The sequence below is a fragment of the Trachymyrmex cornetzi genome, unplaced genomic scaffold, assembly GCF_001594075.2.
Source record: "Trachymyrmex cornetzi isolate Tcor2-1 unplaced genomic scaffold, Tcor1.1 scaffold99, whole genome shotgun sequence".
Taxonomy (NCBI): Eukaryota; Metazoa; Arthropoda; class Insecta; order Hymenoptera; family Formicidae; genus Trachymyrmex; species Trachymyrmex cornetzi.
Window position 1 is genome coordinate 1,410,645 of NW_017300343.1, and position 21,847 is coordinate 1,432,491.

A 21,847-nucleotide genomic window follows, 5' to 3' on the forward strand; every position below is an offset into this window, starting at 1 on the left:
TGAGAATGAATATATTATTCCGAATTATTTAAAACTATAAAATAATAATTTCAAAGTTCTCGTTTTTATTGCACATAAATTTTTCATTAAAATTTTAGGTTTTTTCGACACTAATTAAATATAAATGGACATAGTAATTGTGTGGCTCTATAGATATCAAAATGACTTATTCAATCCAGTCAAAAATGATAATGGAATTGATTCGAAGTCAATTTGATGATTTTGACGTTGAATCAATTTCATTATCATTTTTGGCTGGAAACCGCACGTGATGAGCATGAGTACAATTAAAATAAAATTTACAGAATCGAGATAGAAACCTTGACCTTGATGACGAACGTAAAAATTGATGAAAATTAAAGCAATTCACTGTTAATACATATATACAAATTAATGTTCGCGAGTGTTCGTCTTCACGAAGTCGACTATTGTATAGTCCTTTATAGTCTTTGATCAATGCACAGTTCTTCGCGTGGATTTTCGTTAACGCTTGCCTTGAAAATTACGCCAGGGTCGCATCAGGTCTTATCAGGTAAATTTCCGTTGTGAACAAACACACGGGTAATACCGTGTGCGAAGTTCACGGCCTCGCGACACGCCACGCATCGCGGAAAGCGATGGCAAGGGCGATGGGCGGCGACAAAGAAAGAAATCGAGACGAGAAAGATACAATTGTGGTTGCACGACGTATAAAGAAGCGTTGGCGTCGATGAGAGTGTGACACTTTTTAATCGCCCTTTGACAAAGCCTCAGCAGATCCGAAGCGAGATGTTCGGTCTAACGCATTCAGGATTCGACGCATTGGCACTCGTTTTGTTCTTTGGAATTTTGCTGACAAGGATTCAGGCCGAGTATACTAATTGTAAGTAAATCCTATTAATTTTTGTTGTACTACCAGAGATTATAATGTTCTTGCAAGTAATATCGTCTAAAGAAATACGAAACATTTTACTTTTTAAATTAAACACACAAGTATTGAAGATTGATGTCTATGAAAATGACTTAAATATTTTGAACATTCACAAAGGAAAAATGCTTATTATTTTCTTTAACTCTGAATACTGCTAAAGGCATTTTCAGGATAGCAAAGAAGAGTATTCTTTTGCAGGAATAAAATAAATTTTACGATAATTGCACGTTTAGACAGGATGAGAGAGTACACTCTTATTCTTGTAATTAAATAAAAAATTGTTTTTCTTAATTCGTTTTAAACGCTATAAAAGTTCTTACAATAATGAAATAACTCTTAATATATAAAACTGCGTTACTATTAAAAATGTCTTTTTTTCATTTAATATTACAATTTTCTTCTAATGATAAATGTACTATTACAAAAATGGAATTTCCAATTCTATATTATCACATTTCTTATTCTCTAATTACGCGAATGTTAATTCACACTGCAGCGTGTAACTCGAAATATGATGCCGCTCTGTGTCTTATTACGCGCTGTAATAATAATAACAAAATGTTCATAAAGCATATGTACTATCATGCGCAGAAGGCTATCTCGCGCACTTACTTTCGCAGCTATCCGTGAAGTGCAACCTAAAGCCTCTTCTGTGGTTCTCAAAGTTTAGGTAGTAAACTTACTTTATCAAACTACACAACATCTATGGCAAACTCTGTATTAGTCAGTTCACTCTGAGAAGCTCGCCAACTATTCCCGTTGCAATTAATTTTTCGAAAACTTATTGCGTGATGTATTATATAACATACCTTACTTGATTATTACTCGAAGAAGACTAATAATAAGTTTGAATAATTGTATTATTTTTAATAGATCAACTTTTTTATGTGTCACATGTGTATCAGAAATCTTTCTTTAGACAAAATGATTTTTTGCAATTTCCTAATAATTTTATCATATTGATGATAATTTGTAACTATAGATAATTTTTCTGAAATTTTAATAAGTATCTTCTATAATTATTAATCAACTTAATAACAGTTAAATGTATTTTCTGACACTTTATTAATAATATAATTTTTTGTAATCTCTTAAATCTTCTACTACTTTAATTGATTGTTATAAACGATATATTCTTGTAATCTCTTAAATCTTCTACTACTTTAATTGATTGTTATAAACGATATTTTTATTACTGTATATAATTATAATAAAACAATTTATTTCGATTACATATAATATATATCTAATTATCTATACAAAGTATCCTATTTCAATTTATCCAGGCAAATATCTCAAAAAAAAAGAAGATATCGAAAAATGTTTCAAACGAAAGTAAAACGGTTTCGAGAGGTGTTACGAGCGAGACGCACCGTAATATGTAAAGTTTTAAAAAGGTTCGACAACTGTCGTCTGACCGAACTTTATTCAACGATGATACAGACAAGCTTATAAACTAAATCGGAGATGTGTTATTAGCAGCTTACGAGAAGACTGACTCGGTCAGAACAAGAAGGATCTTCACTACGATAAAAGAGGTGGAGATTTCGATAAATTTTAACCAATTACGTGACATTTTCAAATACTAAAAATATACGTGATGGGGATGAAAAAAACTGAGATATGTGAGTGTCGATGACTCACGAATCAGTTTAGGGATGAGTCATAAGATATCTGTAAGACTGAATATTCAAGACGGATCTTAAGAATAAATAATAAAAAAAAAACTAAAAACAATAGATGAAAGCAAATAAGATAAGTAGCAGGAAGCAAGATTTATCAGGAATATTTAGGAAAAAAAATTGTGTAGACTTTATGTTAGAAATGTGACGTTAATAAAAGTGACGTGGACGTAACAGAGGGAGGTATTTTTATCACGTTGCTTTTTTTATAGGTAGAAGCGCCAAAAAGATTATCACTTTCTCTTTTTTAAATAGAAATATATAGTTTCTTTTACATAAAATATAGTTCCTCTAACTATTATGCATATAAAAATATCGAGGTAGAGATATCAAAAATAGTTTGAGATATTTTATACTTCATTCTGATGCATATTGATATAAAATATTAAATATCTCATAAATTATTGGTTTTTTATATCTCTTAATACTTTTATATGTAGAATAATTAGAGATATGTAAAAAATATGATATAATTCTTTTTTTTTTTTAATGAAAATGACTTCTTATCTTTTAGGCGTCTTTACCAAAAAAATAACTTTACCTAAAATGATCAAAATACATCCTCCTCGAAACCGTTTCACTTTCATCTGAAATATTTTTCCGTATCTTCCACCTTTTTCTGGATAGATAATTGCCTGGGTAAATTAAAATAGGATACCCTGTATATTTAATTGATATATTAGTTCCTTATATAGGAACTTTTACGTTATTCCTGAATATGAATAAAACAGAATCACTAAGATCTTTTTATTAATTTTTGTAGCGTTTTTAATTAAAATTTTTTAACACATGCATATGTAGACTACCTATTAAATTATCTTTTGCTCCTCTATTTTTTTTCAACTATTTATTATACTATTATTTACAAAAGTTGTAGGTTTGCTAAGCTTAAATTTCTGTGCGGACCAGTTTCCCTGTGGGAAAAATCAATAAAAAAAACTTTGTAATTCTATCAGTACCAACCTGTCATCAGAAATTTAAACATATTTAGTATTTTTATATAGAATAAACCAGCAAACGATTTTTTCGTTTAACCAATAAAACATGAATCGCCTATGATAAGGTTAGCACGAAATTGAAAAATCGTTTAGTCGAACGTAACTTCATTTTACATTCCTAAAACCTTTAATGAGGTTATCGAGTCATTTACGAGAAGAGTGTTGGAATGAAGCGATGAAATATCATAACATGGTTTGTTACTCCTCAACTTAACTAGTATGTGCGCGCTATTTAACGGTTGCATTCATATATAAACGACAGTTTAATTATCATAAAAAAGCATTAAATAGATATAATAACTGTCAAGTAAGGTAATAGAAGATATTTAAAGGAAGTTTGTTATAAATCGACGAGTTGTGCAAAGTCGGCACAGGAAACACTAAAATGTATTTTCCAATGATTTGAATAGCGGTCGCATGTTATTAGATGCATTTTATGCTGCGGTTCGTTGCTGACGGCGAGATCGGCCGACAACGGCTGCACTCGAGCTTTTCTGTGGGTTGGCATCCATTTAGCCGGAGTGGAGGTATTAGACGGTAAACGGAAGTCAATGGAGAATTCGGAATAGAAGCTTGTGGATTACGTTGAAACACCGGAAGTTAATAAACCGAATTTAGTGTTCGCCATTAGCGTAGCGAAATTCGCTTCCCACTGCCAGCCAATGCTCGAAAGTGACTTAATGAGACACTGAAGTAAAAGAGAAAACAATAGGACGGAAGAAAATATATAACAAATCTCGGTCTGAACATATATTCTCGAAAGACATTTGTTGAATATTTACTATTTTATTTTAATTTCAAGCATATATATGTTCGGCAAAATTTAGATTAATTTTTCCGTAATTAATATATAAAAAAACCATTTCAAGATTTTTTTTATTATAATATCAATTATAAAAAAGATAATTTAACTAAGATGAGCGTTTATCTTTAATTTTTGAGACATCGCCCGAATTTATTTTGCAATAAGTTGCGTATTTATCGCTATTTGAGTATTTGACATAATAGACGACCATCAAGTGGTTAAACATTAATATATCGAGCAAATTAACTAATCACATCAAATTATTGTAATATGGCTAATAGACTTGATGATCATATAACTGTAATCCTATTTGCAATCTATCTGGGGCTACAGATAAAGTATACCCTACTAAATCGTAGATTATATAATAGATTTAGAAATTTTAAACCTAGAGTATATTCGGAGAAACCCTATTAGTGTTATTTGTGTCATTCCATCTTCATCGTTTATTAAACAAAAACAAGGATAATAGCGTGTCTCCTCGAACATATTTTTAGCTTGGTTTCCGAATATTTAATCGTTTAATATAATAACATTTAGTAGATTATATGATAAGAGATATTATACAGATCAAAAGTAAAAAAAGATTATTTAGAAATTCTTTAAACCATTTACAGAATCACAATTTCCTCTTACCAAGACATATTTTTAGCAGATTTTGACACAATTCATAATAGTTTCCTTTTAATATCAATCGTATTTCTGCTTTTTTTCCACCAAGTAGATACAGGAATGGGTAAATATTTCATTCTGTATGTCAAATTTCGACAGCCAACTGACCGGACGATCGAGATAAAATGCATGCACATGAAAAAAGTGATGGAATTAACGCTCCGCAAAAAATTGTCCCCTATGTTGATTTACGTCCGAAAAAGCTCCCGTGGCAGAGACAGCGCGTTGATAGATTATTTGAACAACACGTCCCGGTGCATAATGCAGGTTATATAGAGAGTCATTATCTCATTTACAATTCACTCTTTGGCGCGAAACATCAGATGGAATACCGATGCCCGGGTGAATTTGTAATTATTTGTTTTACCGACAATAAAACGGCCGTTTTTATCAAATATTTAGGATTGATATTATGGCAAAGCAAAGTGATTTATTCATCAGACCGATAACTACCTGCCAATCGTTCCTTCGCCGAACAATTACATTGATTGTTATGAGCATTAATTTTACGCATCGTAACTGAATAATCAACCGCGAGATTATGCAACATACCGCGGATATGCAATACAACGTTAAAAATAATTACTCTTTCATATCGTCGTCGCCGAGAATTGAACAAAATTTTGGTAATTATTACCATTCAGCAAATCAAAATCAGTATCTGGCGTCCATTAAACAAATTAAATTATTTTCCAAAATTCTATATCCGTAGTTTGTGGCGTATGTTTTATTTATATTTCGTATAAATATATACTTTAATATTACTAAAATATTTTCAGAAATTCGGTTGACTCGTTTTAAATCCAGCGATTTGTAAATAAAAGGTAATCGGTATTACATGGAAAAATATTCCGCGCATGAAATATTCGGCTACCGTTATTTTGGTCGATAAACAAATTACGTTTGCGCGCAAATTACATTGCTGTTACGTCGCAGTTTACGACCGCTCGAATATATGGCCGCGTCGAAAATCGAAAAAATGTGGTTTACCGCTAACAGAAAAAGTAATGACATATTTTATGAAAGTACTCGAAATTGAGGAAATAAACTTGGTCGAATGACGGTGCAAGTAGTTCCAGGCTATTTAAAAGAAAAAAACCTAGTTGCATTTTTGGCATTAAGCTGCTTTTTCCCAAACAAAAAGTGAATACGTGCGCACGATAGAAAAAACGAGATAGAAATTAACGAATAAGTCTTGCCGAAAAGGTCGGAAATTGAGAAGTACACGACCTCACGGCACAGCAGAATAAGAGCTATACTATTTTAGATTTTGTCAACGACCGTTCAATGTCAAAATCATGACGGACGATATCAGGAAGGTTCTTAACCCGTTCGAGGCCGCAAAAAGACTCCATAAACTTGTAATGCTGGCAAACTCACGGTTTATTGAAGAAGATACAAGAAAAAAACAACATGAAACATCCATTATTGCATTTTAGTAATACAAACAGAAATTATAGAGTTATATTTAATATATATTGAGAGAATTTATTATATTTTTCTCAAGAGATATCTATAATTCAATTCGTTTTTTTCTTTATCATGTAGTAGAATAAATTATGAAAATAGTGTACTGCTTCGGACATTACACACGTTTAATGAAAAACGATTTATACGCCTTGTCTATTGAAAAGGTATTGAAATTGTGGAATTTATTGGCTGGCAAGCGAATTATCCGTAAGATAATAAGTACATTACTTTTAATACGTATTGGTAAAATTGGAACGCTTCCCTTTAAAACGCCATCGCGTTAAATGCATTACCGCGCAGATTTTGGATTTGTAACATTTTAAATTGGCCCGGAGAGAACACTTGATATAATTACTCGGTGAGTAATCTGTAAAGAACTTTTTATCTCATTGGTTTTTCAGGTGAGATATTAAGCCCGAAATTGTTACGACAGATGTGTCCATGGCTGTCTCCAGATTTATCTTATCGTTGGCAGAGAATCAATATCAAACAAAGTTTAATCTCCTTAATATCTTACATATATAAATGTATTATGCGAACGACGAGCATTAAGGAGATTTGATTGTCACATGCAATTTGAATTTCTCTCCTTTAATTGTTTCAATCAATCACAAATGCGAGTCACTTATTAAGTACACGTATACAGTATACTTATCGCTTGGCGATTTGACTTTTCTTGCGCATTCATAAGTTCGTACGATTTATTTTGTCAATACAATAAACGCACTGTGACTTCGAGACTGCCAAGATTCTGTCGATTTACGGCAATAGCCAAGCTTCTCCAAAAACACGACGAGAGAGAGAGGGAGAGAGAGAGAGAGAGAGAGAGAGAGAGAGGGGGAGAGAGAGAGAGAGGGAGAGCAAGCTTTTTTCGACCTTTCCAAACACAATCGACTTGACTGGAAGGATAAACGGGGTGCCTCCGCACCAAACCTGGTCACCAAACCGAGGCATTGGTCGTATTATCATGATCGCGCCCTCGGGCTGCTTTTGACATATCTATTACGCGTTTCGGAATAGAGGTGACTTCGAATTCTGTGCTACCAACGCCTCCCTCTCGGCCGCTTCGACGTGCTTTCCTCGCCCGTTATAGAAGAGCGACGGGTATGGGTGGAAATGTGGTGGTGTAGGCGTAGAGGTCCAATTAATCAGTCGGGGCGTGAAACGAGAGGGGGTTCGAGGTTCAAGGGGGGCGGTGAGAGGTACAGGGAGAAGGATAACCGGGGTTCCGCGCGCGGGGCAGGGACGTCGCAGTGATTGTAGTGACAGATCCGCCGTATCTGTCCCTATCTGCTCGAGGCATTAAATCCGTGCGACGCCAAGCGCTCTGCCACAGGAGGGGATCCGCTCGAATCGGTTAACATTTCGGCAAAGCGGCAATTTCGGATTTCAATTAAACACAACACTATCAGACGCGCTGATGGGCCGAGACAAATTTTAAGAATGCATTTTTTCCCAATTCCTTCAATAAAAAATATAAAGTAAATCATATAAAATATATTCAATTAATTTTTTTTTTACTTTCAAGAACTTCCAACTCATTGATCGTTAATTGATATCGAGGCGCGGTTGTTTATTTCTTTCACAAGCACGCATATATAATTAAATCAATCATAGAGAAGTGCAAATCAATCCCTTTAAACAGAGAAATTAATTATTCTTTTTCTAAAAAATTTGCAAACGAAATTATATAACAATTAGAAATATTTGAATTGTAATTTATTAATAATAATTTGTACCAACCAAAAGAACTAATAATAAACTTTTGAAAAGACTTTTTCATGTCCTTTCTATAATAGCGGAATCAATTACAATTCGACGTAATTAGTGCAATTTAATTATTATTAATTAACAGCACAATTTATGATTATTACCTGTGGTATAACGGACTATATAATCGCCAACTGCAGCCGAATGTGCTTTCACTATTTTGACGTGACCGCATTTATCGCGTTGATGTAACAATAATAGCCTTTCTTTTAATTGATGTTAATAAAAACTGTATCGACATTTTCGAATTCCTTCAATTTGTATAACATACTGATAATCACTCCTTATGATGTTTCAGTAAAATGTACTGATAAAAATAGCAACTCATGCATGTACGAAAGGGATTTAAGTAAGAAATTTTGTATTTTTGTAAATAAAAAACAGTAAATTTTTCGAAATTTTTTAAACGACAGTTTTACTATTCGCAAATATTTTTTCTTTAATGTTTTATAATACTTACACGACAATAAATGTTAGTTTATAATCTTATAATCCATCGTAATTTTTTTTTAAAGAAATTCTATTATTAAAATAATTTATATAACTTTCAGTAAATTTTACGATTAGAATCTGTTACATCTATGCTTAAAAATTGATTGTATTATCATCTCGTTGGTCTTCCAATTATGCATACATGGAAGTCGTTCTACTCATTTATGCCATGTCATGGACATTAATCATCAAATACTAAGGACGATCGATAGCCTGTCAATATGCTCTCGTCAACAAGAGTGCAGATGGTAATTCCCTACGGATCGGAATAATCGAAACATGGTCCAATGACCGATACTAACAGCATTTGATAATAATTGCAATATTTCAGATGGGTTCTCTTAACTTTCCAATCTAGTTCGCGAACAATTTACCCTAATCAATAAAGTATTGAATAAACACAATCGCGTTAGTGATCAAATAAATAATAGAAAACGTAAAATTCACTTTAGACGGTCTATAATTCGCGACCAAATTCAAGATAAAATTCTACTTATAATTTTATGTCACATATCCTAAATATAAATGTGTATTCTGATATATAGTTTGTATACGTGTGAATTTTTCTTTAAATGTCTTCTATATTATACTATACGCAAAATTATAAATAGAATTCTGTTCCGAATTTGGTCGCAAATTATAGATCGTCTAAAGTGGACTTTCGAGAGAAAAATTATAAAGTAAGATCTCTTAATATATTTATAACACAGCGTGATTTATGGATATTATAGGATTTTGTCGAAAACTGGTGACGATAAGTTCTTATGCATGGAAATATATAAACGAGAATGAAAAAAAAGGCAAGGAAACGACACGTTAATTGGACGTCCAATTAATCTTGTAAAAGTGAAATGTTTTTCTCTTTTATTAAGATAGAAGAGGAACGACCAGACGATGGCGCTAAGTATCGTTAAACAGATTACACGGCGTGTCGTCCGATTTGGCGACTTTCTAGACACTTTCTCAATGTGCCAATACTCGTCTTCGCTTCATTTGCGACCAAAAGAAAAAGCGAGATCGAGCGTTTAAGATCGTGTCGCTATCGATTGACGTTAGTGGTTGAGGGTATCGGACGAGTCGAGCGTTTGCACCCGACTTTGCAACGAAATAGCTGAGGCAATTAATCGTTATCAAACATTAATCGAGGAAATTCGTATTTGATAGTGGCAGATGTTCCTTGCGGTAGGAGTGAGATGGCACGAGAAGCCAGAATTGTCGGAGGTCAGGACGCGGCGCCACGTGAATTTCCATGGATGGTGAGCATAACAAGGAAAGGTGGACACTTTTGCGGCGGCGCCATTTTGAATGACAAATTTATATTAACTGCTGGACACTGTTTATGTTCGTGAGTAATCCTCGTTTTAATAATTTATATATTACAAACTGCATTTCGTGTTGAACACAGAAATTATAAATTTTTTATTCTTTAACTCTAATGTTGACAGTTTATCATTTATCATGGATAGTGATTATCCTAAATAATTCAAAAAGCGTTTAAATTCCCTCTATTAATCTTTCTATTAATCCCTCTATTATTTCCTTCTATTAATTTATCTCTTTCTATTAATCTTTATATTAAATAAATTTTTTTAAATCAGTTTGATTAGAAATTTTTTAGAGTTGAAATAAATATTATATAGAACTAAAAAGTTTAGATCTTATTTTTTATATATAGTTATTTCAAGTTTATATACCTATTTGAAATATATTAACTTTCGTTTTTATGATAAATGTGCATGTCAAAGAAAAGTAAAATTATGTGAATAACACTGATATATATTAATGGCATAAACCCAAAATTATATACTATAGCACGTCCTTAATTTTGCTTATACTTCAGTAACAAGTTTTCAAAAGATGCATCTTCATTAAGGGAGTACATAGTCTCTATAAAGACTAACAATAAGTCCTTTACGAAGTAGGCTTTAATTTCAACGGTCGATCTGAAACTTACAATTTCTTGACAACTTTTAATAGGATGTTCGCATATTAAATCTCGTTAAATCCGCCAGAGGCTTGATTATTATCTCAAAAGTCTATCTATGTACAAAATATTCCATTTTTTGCCCTTAATAATAATAATTATTATTATTATAACATTTTTTTAAAATTTAATCGGTTAAACATTTAATATTGAAATTTGAAAATTTTCTATAAATTATTATAAATTAACAGTTTTCAGTACGCTATAAATAAAGAAAAATTAATTTCATCTTTTTTAAATTAATAAAGAAATTATTTTAAAATCTGTATTAATTCCCGATTTTAATATTTCAACCAGATTTATGTTAACAATGTATTATATTTTAAAATATTTTGAAATTTTTTAATTCGAATTATATAATATATACAAAATACTGTTAGTGATTATTCAAATTTATATTATATATGAGATATGTGCAAGTTTATCTCATTTGCAAACGATCTATTTTTTTTAAATTGCTGCTGTACCGCAAAAAATAAATCACGCTCCTCAAAGGAAAAAGACCTTGATACGCACGTACAAAAATGATGACATAAAAGTTACTGTAAAATTTAACCGACATCACAAGAATCTCTCTACCTGTTATATAAATAAAGCAAATAGAGAGGTATGTGTACCGTATGATTTTTATCGCGTTGCTATGTCAAGCGAAAAGTTTCAACTAAAAATAAGCAAAAATTTCACAACAAGCTGCATTCGCGTAAAATTCGTCAGCGTATTGCTAATTAATCAATCAACAAATATAAACTGTCTCTAATAAAATATATATATGTATATAGACTCTACAAAAAGCTTGTTATAAATTTTATATATCATACTACACAAAAATTATATCATTGTATATTTCACTGAAAATCTATTAAATCTACAGCTTTTGCTTCCGACAATATTAAGTTAAAGTAAGCGAATTTGAGTGAGTCTTTCTTTTTAATGGAACGCGCATTATAAATGAAGCACTATCATTGCGCAGCAGACGAGTTTGTACGGCTACAGCAGCCATGTATGCAGGATAGCTTTCGTGTAGATATAATTAAACGCGCGAGCAGACCCATAGTTGGGTGGGCAACAAAACGTACAGATATTGCGTATCCCTTTCGGTCACTGGACAGATTACAGAAGGACGGGATGGGGAGGGCAATAGGGGCCGTTCGGGGGCGACGAGCGGCCGTAGAGAGAATTCAGCGTCGAGCTTTGGCGTTGTAAACCATGATTGCGTGTAGATTACAGACCACTCGGTAATTGCTAGCGGCCATGCAAAACGTATGGAAAACGTTGCAACAAGATGCGAGGCAGGAGGGCGTGAAAATGAAGGTGGCTGTGTCCACTATCGTCTCACTTTACCTCATCCTCTTCCCCCTTTGGTTTTTCTCACCGCTTGGTATCATTTACGCGCAAAAACAGACAACCCGACGCTCACCAGTGATATCTAACGCCTCGCTGCGTCAAATTTATGGAGACTAGATCCCCTTGTTATCGTGTATCGAGAAAAAAAATTAGGATAAAATTCATTGCAGCTTTCTTTTGCCATTTTTAGAGATTCTAAATAATACAAATGCAACAATGAATAATCGATTTTTAGAAATATTGTTATACATATAATTCAAGCTCATTGTTAAATAAAAATGATGTTTTCGTCGTATACAATCATCTCTTTCGATATCATAATTTAATTTAAATATTTCGTGAAAAAAAATTGCCAAAAATTTGTTATTTAAAATTTCATATTTAAAGATACATAAAATTGGAAATATTGAATCAAACATTTATTATCCGAAAAAGATTTTCATTTAGAATATGTATGTGCTTATATTTTCACACGTCATAAGCTGTATGTGTAGAAAATGGAACTCGTTAGTAAATAATTAAACAAATTATAACGCGTTGTTCTATCGAACTGATGATGCGTCGACCAATTACTATTAATACAATACGCGCGTTGTGAATAATACGGTTGATTAATCGTCATGCAAGCAGATATAAATTATGTCCTTGTATAGCGATACAAGAACTGGCAACCTAGCGACGCAGCATCGATATTTCTCGTTCGACGATATCCCACGGTAAATTAATGTTCAGCAGTACCTTATTACCAACGTCATTCTGCGTGCAACGTTGCGTAATTCACGGACGCGTTCGTGTGCCGATATACTAGTGCCAGGAGAGCCGCACGATTTAACGAGCCGAACCGAAATTAATTCCAATCGATTTACCGATTCGGCGTCCAATTAATTTTTAACGAAGCTGGTCGTAGAAAAAATCAATCATAGTTCCGAATAGCAAATATTATTCGTGCAATGAGAGAAAGATGCAATATATATATATATATATATATTATATATTGCGAAGGTATAAACTGAACAACTTAATTAACTTTGTTTTAATTTATTTAAATGTATATTTTTTTGGAATATCGATTCTGTTCTTCATTCCGCTTGTTTCTTAAATAAATAGAAAAACAATACAAGAAAGGGTCCCGCACTAATTGTGTAGAAAATTGAGTTCCGGTGAAATGAGTTAGTTCTCACAAATAATGCAGCTTACAATGTAGTCAACAGAAGACAACAAGGCTCAATAATGGATAGTTTTAGTTATGGTGTATCAAATAAAACTTATGCTCACAAAACAAATTTGATACACCATAGCTAAAAAACTATTTTTTATTAAGCTTTATGTCTATGATATCTTTTATTCGTCACATTACATAATATACTCCAAAAAGTAACCAAAAATCAAGTTTATCTCTAGAATATGTGAATACCGTAATTAGTTTATCTTTAATAGGATTAGAAAGTCTAAAACGTATAGAATTGATCCTTAACTTACTTCTATAAAATATCTTTTATCTAAAAATTTCTTAAATTCCAAAGTCTATGTCTGATTTTTTTTACTTCTATGGATGAGAGAAATGAAAATACGAGCAAAGATTATAATATAACAATAAAATTTAAATATTAAATAATTAATCTGGTAATATATTCATTTTTTCACGACCACCTACTTATTGCTTCATAAGACTTTATGACTTTTTTAGAAAAAGCTAATGATATTGCATTTTGTAGGATGTCCGCTTCAAAACTTGTCTTGATTTTTGTTATTTTCCTTTTATTATTAACAAAATTCTCCATTAAATATAAAATGGCCTATTTTAATAAATGCATTTAAATATTTCGAGAAATAGATAAAATACTGCGATGTGATTTTTTTCAGAATAAATGATTTCAAAGGAGATATATTTTAATTTAAAAAATTTGATTTAGGGTAACAGCATCAAGATAAAATAAAGTTTAATTTTATTTCTTTAACTCATTAAAAAAGCTCACGGCTAAACCAGTAAGGTTAAGAAAAAATAATAATAGAAAATAAAACCGAAGCGTAGAAAAATTTTTGATATAAAAAGTATATTACAAAAATTAATTTTATAACAAATTGTTTGAAACTGTTATTAAATATTGAAATTGTTATTAAATATTGATTATAGAGGGATTACGCCAATCTATTCTGTGGTTACAAAAGCATGTATAACTTTTTCTTCTTTCGTTTTCCGATTATGCAGAAAAATAAGATAAAAATCACGGGTTATTGAAACTCGTTTCAGCTCATAGCTAGCTAGTAAGCTTAACAAAAAAATAACACAATGAAGAGAAATAATTCTATTTTTGATAATCATGTAAATTTTTGCAAATACATTTTTCATTTTATAAAAAAATCAATTTAAAAAAATTATAGGTGTTTCTTTTGTAATTTTTTCTATAGAATCGATTGGTATAATCGGTTTCCTTCTACAATCAATATTTAACACTTTTTTATAACAATTTGTTACAAAATTGATTTTTGCAATGTTCTTTTTATCATATTTGAAATCGCGACTTTAAAACTCTTTTTGTAGGTATTTCCATTTTCATACAAACATTAATCTTTAAATTTAATAATTTTGGCACAACATTCACTATATTGTAAGCTACATTATATGTAAAAACTAACTCATTTCACCGACCTAATTTTCCATATAATTAATGCGGAAGCCTTTGAAAACTTTTAATAAATTAAAATTACCTGAATTTGATACGGATATATACATGTTTAAGTACACATATTGCTGAGAAACTGTATTAGGTCAGAGATTTGATTTCATCATACTGATTACGGGTATTATAGTAAACGTAATTTTGTACAGATATACATATATTCAAATATAATATATACATATGTATATTACTGAAATTAATAAAATCAGGTCAGAGAGATTTGATTTCACCATAGTGATCATACAGATTAGAGAGTAAATATAATTATATATATAAATAAATCTGTATAAACAGCCAATAAATAAATTTATATAATTAATTATTAAATATTCATAATACGTACATTTAGCTATTATGAATATTTGATAATTCAATAGCTTATATTAATCTCATTTATCATGAATCGATTATAATTTGTATGAAGAGAGTGTTTTGTGTTTCGTCGTCAATACTTCGTAAACGTACATACTGGACAGGAGAAAGTCTGCCTAGCTGGCTCCCCCACTTAACTAAATCTTAATGAATAAATTATATAAAAATGCGTTATTTGTGCCCTCTCAAAATACGCAAAAAAAATTTTCACGCTCATTTCGTTTAACTAAAAAAAAATATTTTTTGCATATTTTGAGAGCGCATAAATAACGCATTATTATATAATTTATTCATTAAGATTTGATTAAGTGGGAGGTTTAGGTAGGCAGACGTGAGAAAGTAACACAGTGTATGTTCAATTATGATAGTAACTTCTGTGATATATTTAAAGTAAACGTTTCATAAATCAAGCTGCCGATTTATCTTAATAGAACGTTTGCCATAAGAAATGCTAGCTTATATTAAAATTGTTTGTCCAAACAAATCAGCATTGGCTATAGTAGCTGTTACAATATATCTTGTCGCAACGAGCAACGTCCTCGCTGCAATTCGTCTGAGCGCTCGTGCATTTTAATTGGAAGGGCGCGACGCTGAGAAGAGAGAAGCGAGTGCCGGAGATGCATTGAAAGTAAACCGTATAATCCGTGAGCCGCGGAACAATAGCGGGGACTCGACGACGATGGAAAGGTCCATTAAGGCGGCTTTGTAAGGAGCGGCGGTGAAACAGGGCCTGGAAACTTAGAAAACGCTCCGCGATAAACTCCAGAGGAGCACGAGGGAAGATGTGCAAGGGGTTACTGACGAAAGTGGGACGGTACGGGCTTGCGAAACACAGTCACGAGATGCGGGACGGCGGCGGGGAAAGGGGCACGGATGGAGCGGATAGTCCTGATGGAGGGGGTGCCGTAATATTGTTAATTATTCAGAGGTACTATAGACCGATTAATTAACTGAAGCCACTCCGGCCGGGTCAGGCATTCAAGGGAGCTCTGCAGACGCGTCGTTCGAGCGGGACAAAAATCCCGGTTAAATAATTACTGACGTCCAAGGGAAAGAAACTGCGAAAGAGCTGGAATTCGTCAGCACTGTTAAAGGGAGGGTTGGGCGGGGAAAAAGAAATGGAAGGATACATCGATGGTAAGGAACTTTCCGCCTCGAACATTTCCATTTTCGGTGCCCTAAATTTGTGCGATGATTATTCTCTGGTGCCATTTCGATATTAGATAAAGCCCTCTTATGAGGAAATCAAAAGAAGAATAAAGAATACGGTTTTGTTTTTCATTCACAATTTTTACGACGCGAAAATAAAGATTTTTACGAGAATCGTGTAAGTCAAACATTTCGAAATTTCCAAAATGTTTTCAAAGATACATACATTATTCATCTCAAACTTTTTACATAAAATATACAAAAAAAAACACGCATAATTTTTTTATTCAATAATATCATAATTATAATAATTAATAATTTTACATAAATTATATGGAATGCACATTATTATTCTTTTTGTAATACATTTTTTTCCAGATTATTGTCCAAATAAACAACAATTGAACAAAATATAACGCTTTAATTTTGATCGCATGTTGTAATTTAAACTTCATATATTCTACACTGTTAGAAATGTAACCACGAGCTTCCTTTACATGTAAATGAAGTTCGTGGTTATGAACTAAATTAAATGAATGATTTAATGAAAATTAAGTTACAGTAGTTACTTAAATGTAATGAACGTGTACATTAAATTTCATAAATTTTCATGAAAAATACATTAAATTTTATGTACATGTATACAAATATACTTTTTAGTTATAAATACATTAAATTTAATGTAATGTAAATCTAATGTCATGAAATTAAGTTCAAATTGTGTAACTTAAAAGTATATTAAATTTCATGAAATTTTTAACAGTGTATAGCACATGTCTTTTTTGAAAAAAAAGATAGAAAGAAAAAAAAATATATTTACGTCTCAATAGCGTTTGTTAAATAATACGGCGTGTTGTTCGCGAATTAAATCTTTCGTTTTCACTTTAATTTCAGTGGCACCAACAAAATACCAATAGGACAATTGCGCATCACTCTGGGTGAGCACAATTTAAGGGCTCCAGAAGTGCCAGCCGCAAGACATGAAAGCGTCATAAACGCGGTGTTGCATCCTGGTCACAGGTGCGGCAAGTATGTGGACGATATTGCTCTGCTGGAGCTCGCTAGTCCGATCAGTTGGTCGGAAAGCGTGAAACCCGCATGTTTACCTGTGGCTACAGGAAAACCAGGGTACAGCGCCTTTGGTGGCGTTGAAGCTATAGTAGCTGGCTGGGGATGGCTCGGAGAAGATAGAAGCAAATGTGAGTAAATAATTGTCTCTCTTTTCTCGATATCGATTGCATACAAGGTAATGGCGCTTCGAGATTAGCTCTCATTACGTGATGATTATTCCTGTACTTTGATCCTTATGGGCAAACGTACTATTTCAATATAAAATTACCGCCGCGTGACACTGCATCCGGAAGTTCCAATTCTCGCTATCATCATATAATTCTTTATGTAATATCGTATAATTTAAAAAAGAATTTTTCTTTTAAACATAGGGGTATCATATACAATAATTTCGCGTCAATGGCAGTTGTCAACAGCGGTTACACACTTTTTATTTCTAACAATTAATAATAATTGAGGTTGAAGACTCGGTGTATCTCGATATTTTTGTACGTAAACGCCATTATATAATTCGTGAGTTGTGAGTAAATCTCTGTTAGGGGCGCAGCGGGTAAAGGTCCTACTCGATCGTCGACCAAGTTGCGAATATCAGGGTCTTCATAAATACCTGAGATATATCAGTAAGCCTGAAGTTTCGATAAATCTTATCACGATAACGATCGGAGCGACGAAACACGCACCAAAGTTTCCATAATCACCAAAGTTCTCACAAGCGTTGAAGTCCCAGTAGAGTAGAAGTATACCAACTCTCTCTCCATCTCTCTCTGAAATCAATAAAATGGACAAGGTCATTTTACTCACATATAAAACGGAAGTCATCGAGATGCGCATTATTTTTACGGAAACGTTATTTTTATCTGAAATGTTGATTATAATACAATTATACAAATTTTATACGTTATATTCAATTACGACAAAAAAATTAATATTTTGATAGATATTTCAATAAACAAAACTGTTTAACACCTTGTATTTAAAACTTGTCTAATGAACATCATATTTCGCATCTTATAATCAACTTCGAATTTATGTAATTAATTAAATTCATTAAATAGATATTAATTGTACTCTTATATTAAAATTGTAAAGCGTTTTGGGTATTATAATTAATACAACAACTAGATTATAACATAGACTAGATCTGCAGTAATTATTATTAATTAAATTCATCCATTAAAATATATCACGGTTTTCATGATAAATAACGCTTGCTTACATAAATAATGTTTTGCGCGTAATAGTTTTTCATGATGTATCAGCAACGTGATACCTATTTATATTTAAGCACGCTTTAACACATCTTTATAAAATTTAAACATTACAGATATAAAATTTTAGCGTTATAATGTGATTTTAAAATTATTTCCTCCAACATGGTTAGGACTGGAACGTCATTAAGTTGCTCCGTCTTAGGACAATGACGAATGTTAGCAATAATGTTGTCTAAAGTCGCAGTAAACAGCACAAATTGCCGTTATATTTTAGACAAGAGAGCGGACGTGCTGCAAAAAGTGGAAGTTCGCGTGGTGACGAACGCTGTGTGTGATGAATGGTACGCGAGTCAGGACAAGTCATTCAGCGTTGGAACGAAGCAAATGTGCGCCGGCTGGGAGGAAGGAGGAAAAGACTCCTGCTGGGTAAGTGAAAAAGGTGTCCGCTGCGAATTTATCTTTCGGTCGCGTGAAACGTTCGCACGTGGACATTCGCATTTTTGCGCTGCCGCATCGTTGCTCGTTCGGCGCCGCTTGTCAATCGCCCGATCATGGAATTCATGGTTCGTCGGGCGGGCACGACGCGAATTTCAATAAATACCCACGCTACCGTGGTAATGCGTATACAATGCTGTTCAGGCATGATAGCCGACCATGCTGGATGATACTGGTCCCCGGTAATTGGATCGTATATAATTGCATTGGCCTCGCTCTGCGGATCTCTAACGTAGGCTGGTATTTATGCGAAATTGTAACAGGGATTGGAGAAGGAGCGATAACGTTTATTAAAAGAACGAAGATTGTTGTTTAAATTACGTTATCGTCTTGATTACTCGATGTATATATGTATAAGACAAAAAGATATTTTTAATACGAAAGTTTAGATTTAAGTTAAGGATGAAGGAATGAAACAATTAACATTTAATAATTATTATATCAAATACATTTTTCTTGTTTCATGTACGAGAAAAAATTATTTTTTTAATAATTAGAGAAATTCATTAAAAAAATTTTGTAAATTTTTTTAAAAAAGATTAATATATGAAAAAAATTAATATGTGAATTGGAGACAATTATTCAAATGTTACTAATGCGTATATGCGTATTAAACTTATCTAAATATTATTCTTCTCCTTTTACATTATAAGAAATAGATATACATATTGTATGTCATGATAATTTATGAGTGAATGATTTTCTTTCCTTATTAATGATTTCCTTTTCTATTCTCTTGTTCTGCATCCTTCTTAACGGGGATGAGATACACATCATCCCCAACACGCTAGTGACTAAATTCACGTCGTGAATTGAGCAGTTAATTCAGTAAAGGCAATTTCTACGAGAATTCCACTACGACATTACCAAGTCAATGTCCATCGGAACAAAAATGAGAATACCACCCCCGATCTTGTCCTCGATAAGTTTCCTTCGCCGCGTTTCTACCGCGTCCTTATCAGCAATTTATATTTCCTCTAGACGAAGATATTCTCGAGAAAACAATCGAAAACGGACGTATTGCTTCGAGATACATCAAGAAAGAACGGAGTCTCGAAAGTACAATTTTGCTGAAGGCTCCGATGGGAATTGAGATGTGCTAGATTTCCTGTTTACCTCGTTTGCGCGAAAACTACGACTGGCAACTATAAAAATTGATTTTAGGATATATTGGATGTAACGCGAATCGCAGTTGAAGAATGTTATATACAATTTAGCACGTCAAAAGATGATCAATTATTTTTCTAATAATATCAGGTATCTTTTTAATAATTACTCGAGAGAAATTCCAATATGTAATACGATCATTTTTTTAAATTTAATCTTGCTTTAAAACTTAATAAATAAGTTAACATTATATTCTACGAAGTAATGCCAGTGGCACAACCTGAAAGGGAATGATTCTACATGAAACAATAAGCAAAAACGGTGCATAAAATTTTTTTTATACGAAATAAGTAAAAAATGCAAGCCAATGTAAACCGACAATAACTTGCATTTTTTATTTATTTTAATTTATTTCTTTGAAGCTTTATTATTAGAGATATATATTGTTTTTTACATGAAGCTTTCGGAAAAATTGATCCTTTTTTGGCTGTACAATTTCCAGAATATTCTGTATCCATTGTTCAATAATAGAAGCATTTTAACGAACTAGACTTCTCTATAAAAAATGTTATTTCTCTTCAATCTCGCGAATCAACACTTTTTAATCATAAACAATTAAATATTAATTCTTTCTTGTAATTTTCTATAAGATGAAGGAAAAGCTTAACATATATAAATTCTTGAGATTATTGAAACAATATTAATATACTATTCGAAATACCGATGACAATAAACGTAGTGCCGTTAAAAGCCTGTTTCCATCTTGAGAATTCCCAGCGACGAGATTTACGATCCGGATCCGCGTGGAACGATACCGAAACCCATTGTGATGGATACTCCTACAACCCTGCAATCCGTATTAGAGCAAGTGGAATTTGCACCGCATCGTTTACCATAACCACGGTAGCTTACGGGACGATTGCAAGCCTCCTATATTTTGTTCTAGGCTGACAGCGGCGGGGCCCTGATGGTTGGAATTTCCCCAGCCGAGCCTTTGATGGTCATCGGAGTGGTTTCAACCGGTATTGGCTGTAGCAGATCACGACTTCCTGGTATTTACGTGAGAGTTTCCGATTACGTGCCTTGGATCACGCAAGAAGCACAATCTAGTCGATAAACTTTAATGCGGAAGGAAATGCGAATTTCTGTTTTGCTGTGTTTTAATTCCAATTAACAGAGAGCTCGGTTGCATGTATAGTAAGGCGCATCGCATTAATGATTGGGACAATTTATTCAAGTTAGTAATTCTTTTAATTTATATATCATAATTCATTAATATAAATAGAGAAAAAAATCAGCAAGTCAGTTAGCTGATAATTGGATTGTTAATTAAACTCTGTTACATGATAACGTTACCAATATTTTATTATACTCGTAAAATATGACTCTGGCGGAAAAATTTTTACGAATAAGGGCGAATTTTAATACTTTTAAATAACGCGAAAATGCAAAAAATAAATAATATTCTTCTTTTTTCAAGTGCCATACGTTGTCTCAGCGCGTAGGTGCCTCCCTCTCATAGGGTAAGGTTGCCGAAATCGCACCACTTTTCATATAATGGCTTATAACTCGGAAAGTAAGAAGGATATTCTCAATTTTTTTGCGGCGTAATAAACTGCAAGCTTTTCCCTTTC

General features: G+C 32.6%; 1 protein-coding gene across 1 annotated transcript; it reads left to right on the plus strand.

Annotated features, from left to right (window-relative positions):
• Positions 1-847: 847 nt before the first annotated feature.
• On the plus strand, positions 848-21,330 carry LOC108770039 (transmembrane protease serine 9). The gene is made up of 5 exons (XM_018521333.1): positions 848-862; positions 9,964-10,144; positions 17,224-17,528; positions 18,886-19,037; positions 21,160-21,330. The coding sequence occupies exons 2-5, from the start codon at positions 9,993-9,995 to the stop codon at positions 21,328-21,330; spliced, it is 780 nt and encodes a 259-aa protein (XP_018376835.1). The 5' UTR covers positions 848-862; positions 9,964-9,992.
• The last annotated feature ends 517 nt before the right edge of the window (positions 21,331-21,847 follow it).

Excerpts from the sequence above, each read along its gene's own strand:
- LOC108770039 (XM_018521333.1), top strand. The coding sequence starts at position 9,993 with ATGGCACGAGAAGCCAGAATTGTCGGAGGTCAGGACGCGGCGCCACGT. Across the intron at positions 17,529-18,885 it reads CGGAGAAGATAGAAGCAAAT|ACAAGAGAGCGGACGTGCTG; the intron begins GTGAGTAAATAA and ends GTTATATTTTAG. Across the intron at positions 19,038-21,159 it reads GAGGAAAAGACTCCTGCTGG|GCTGACAGCGGCGGGGCCCT; the intron begins GTAAGTGAAAAA and ends ATTTTGTTCTAG.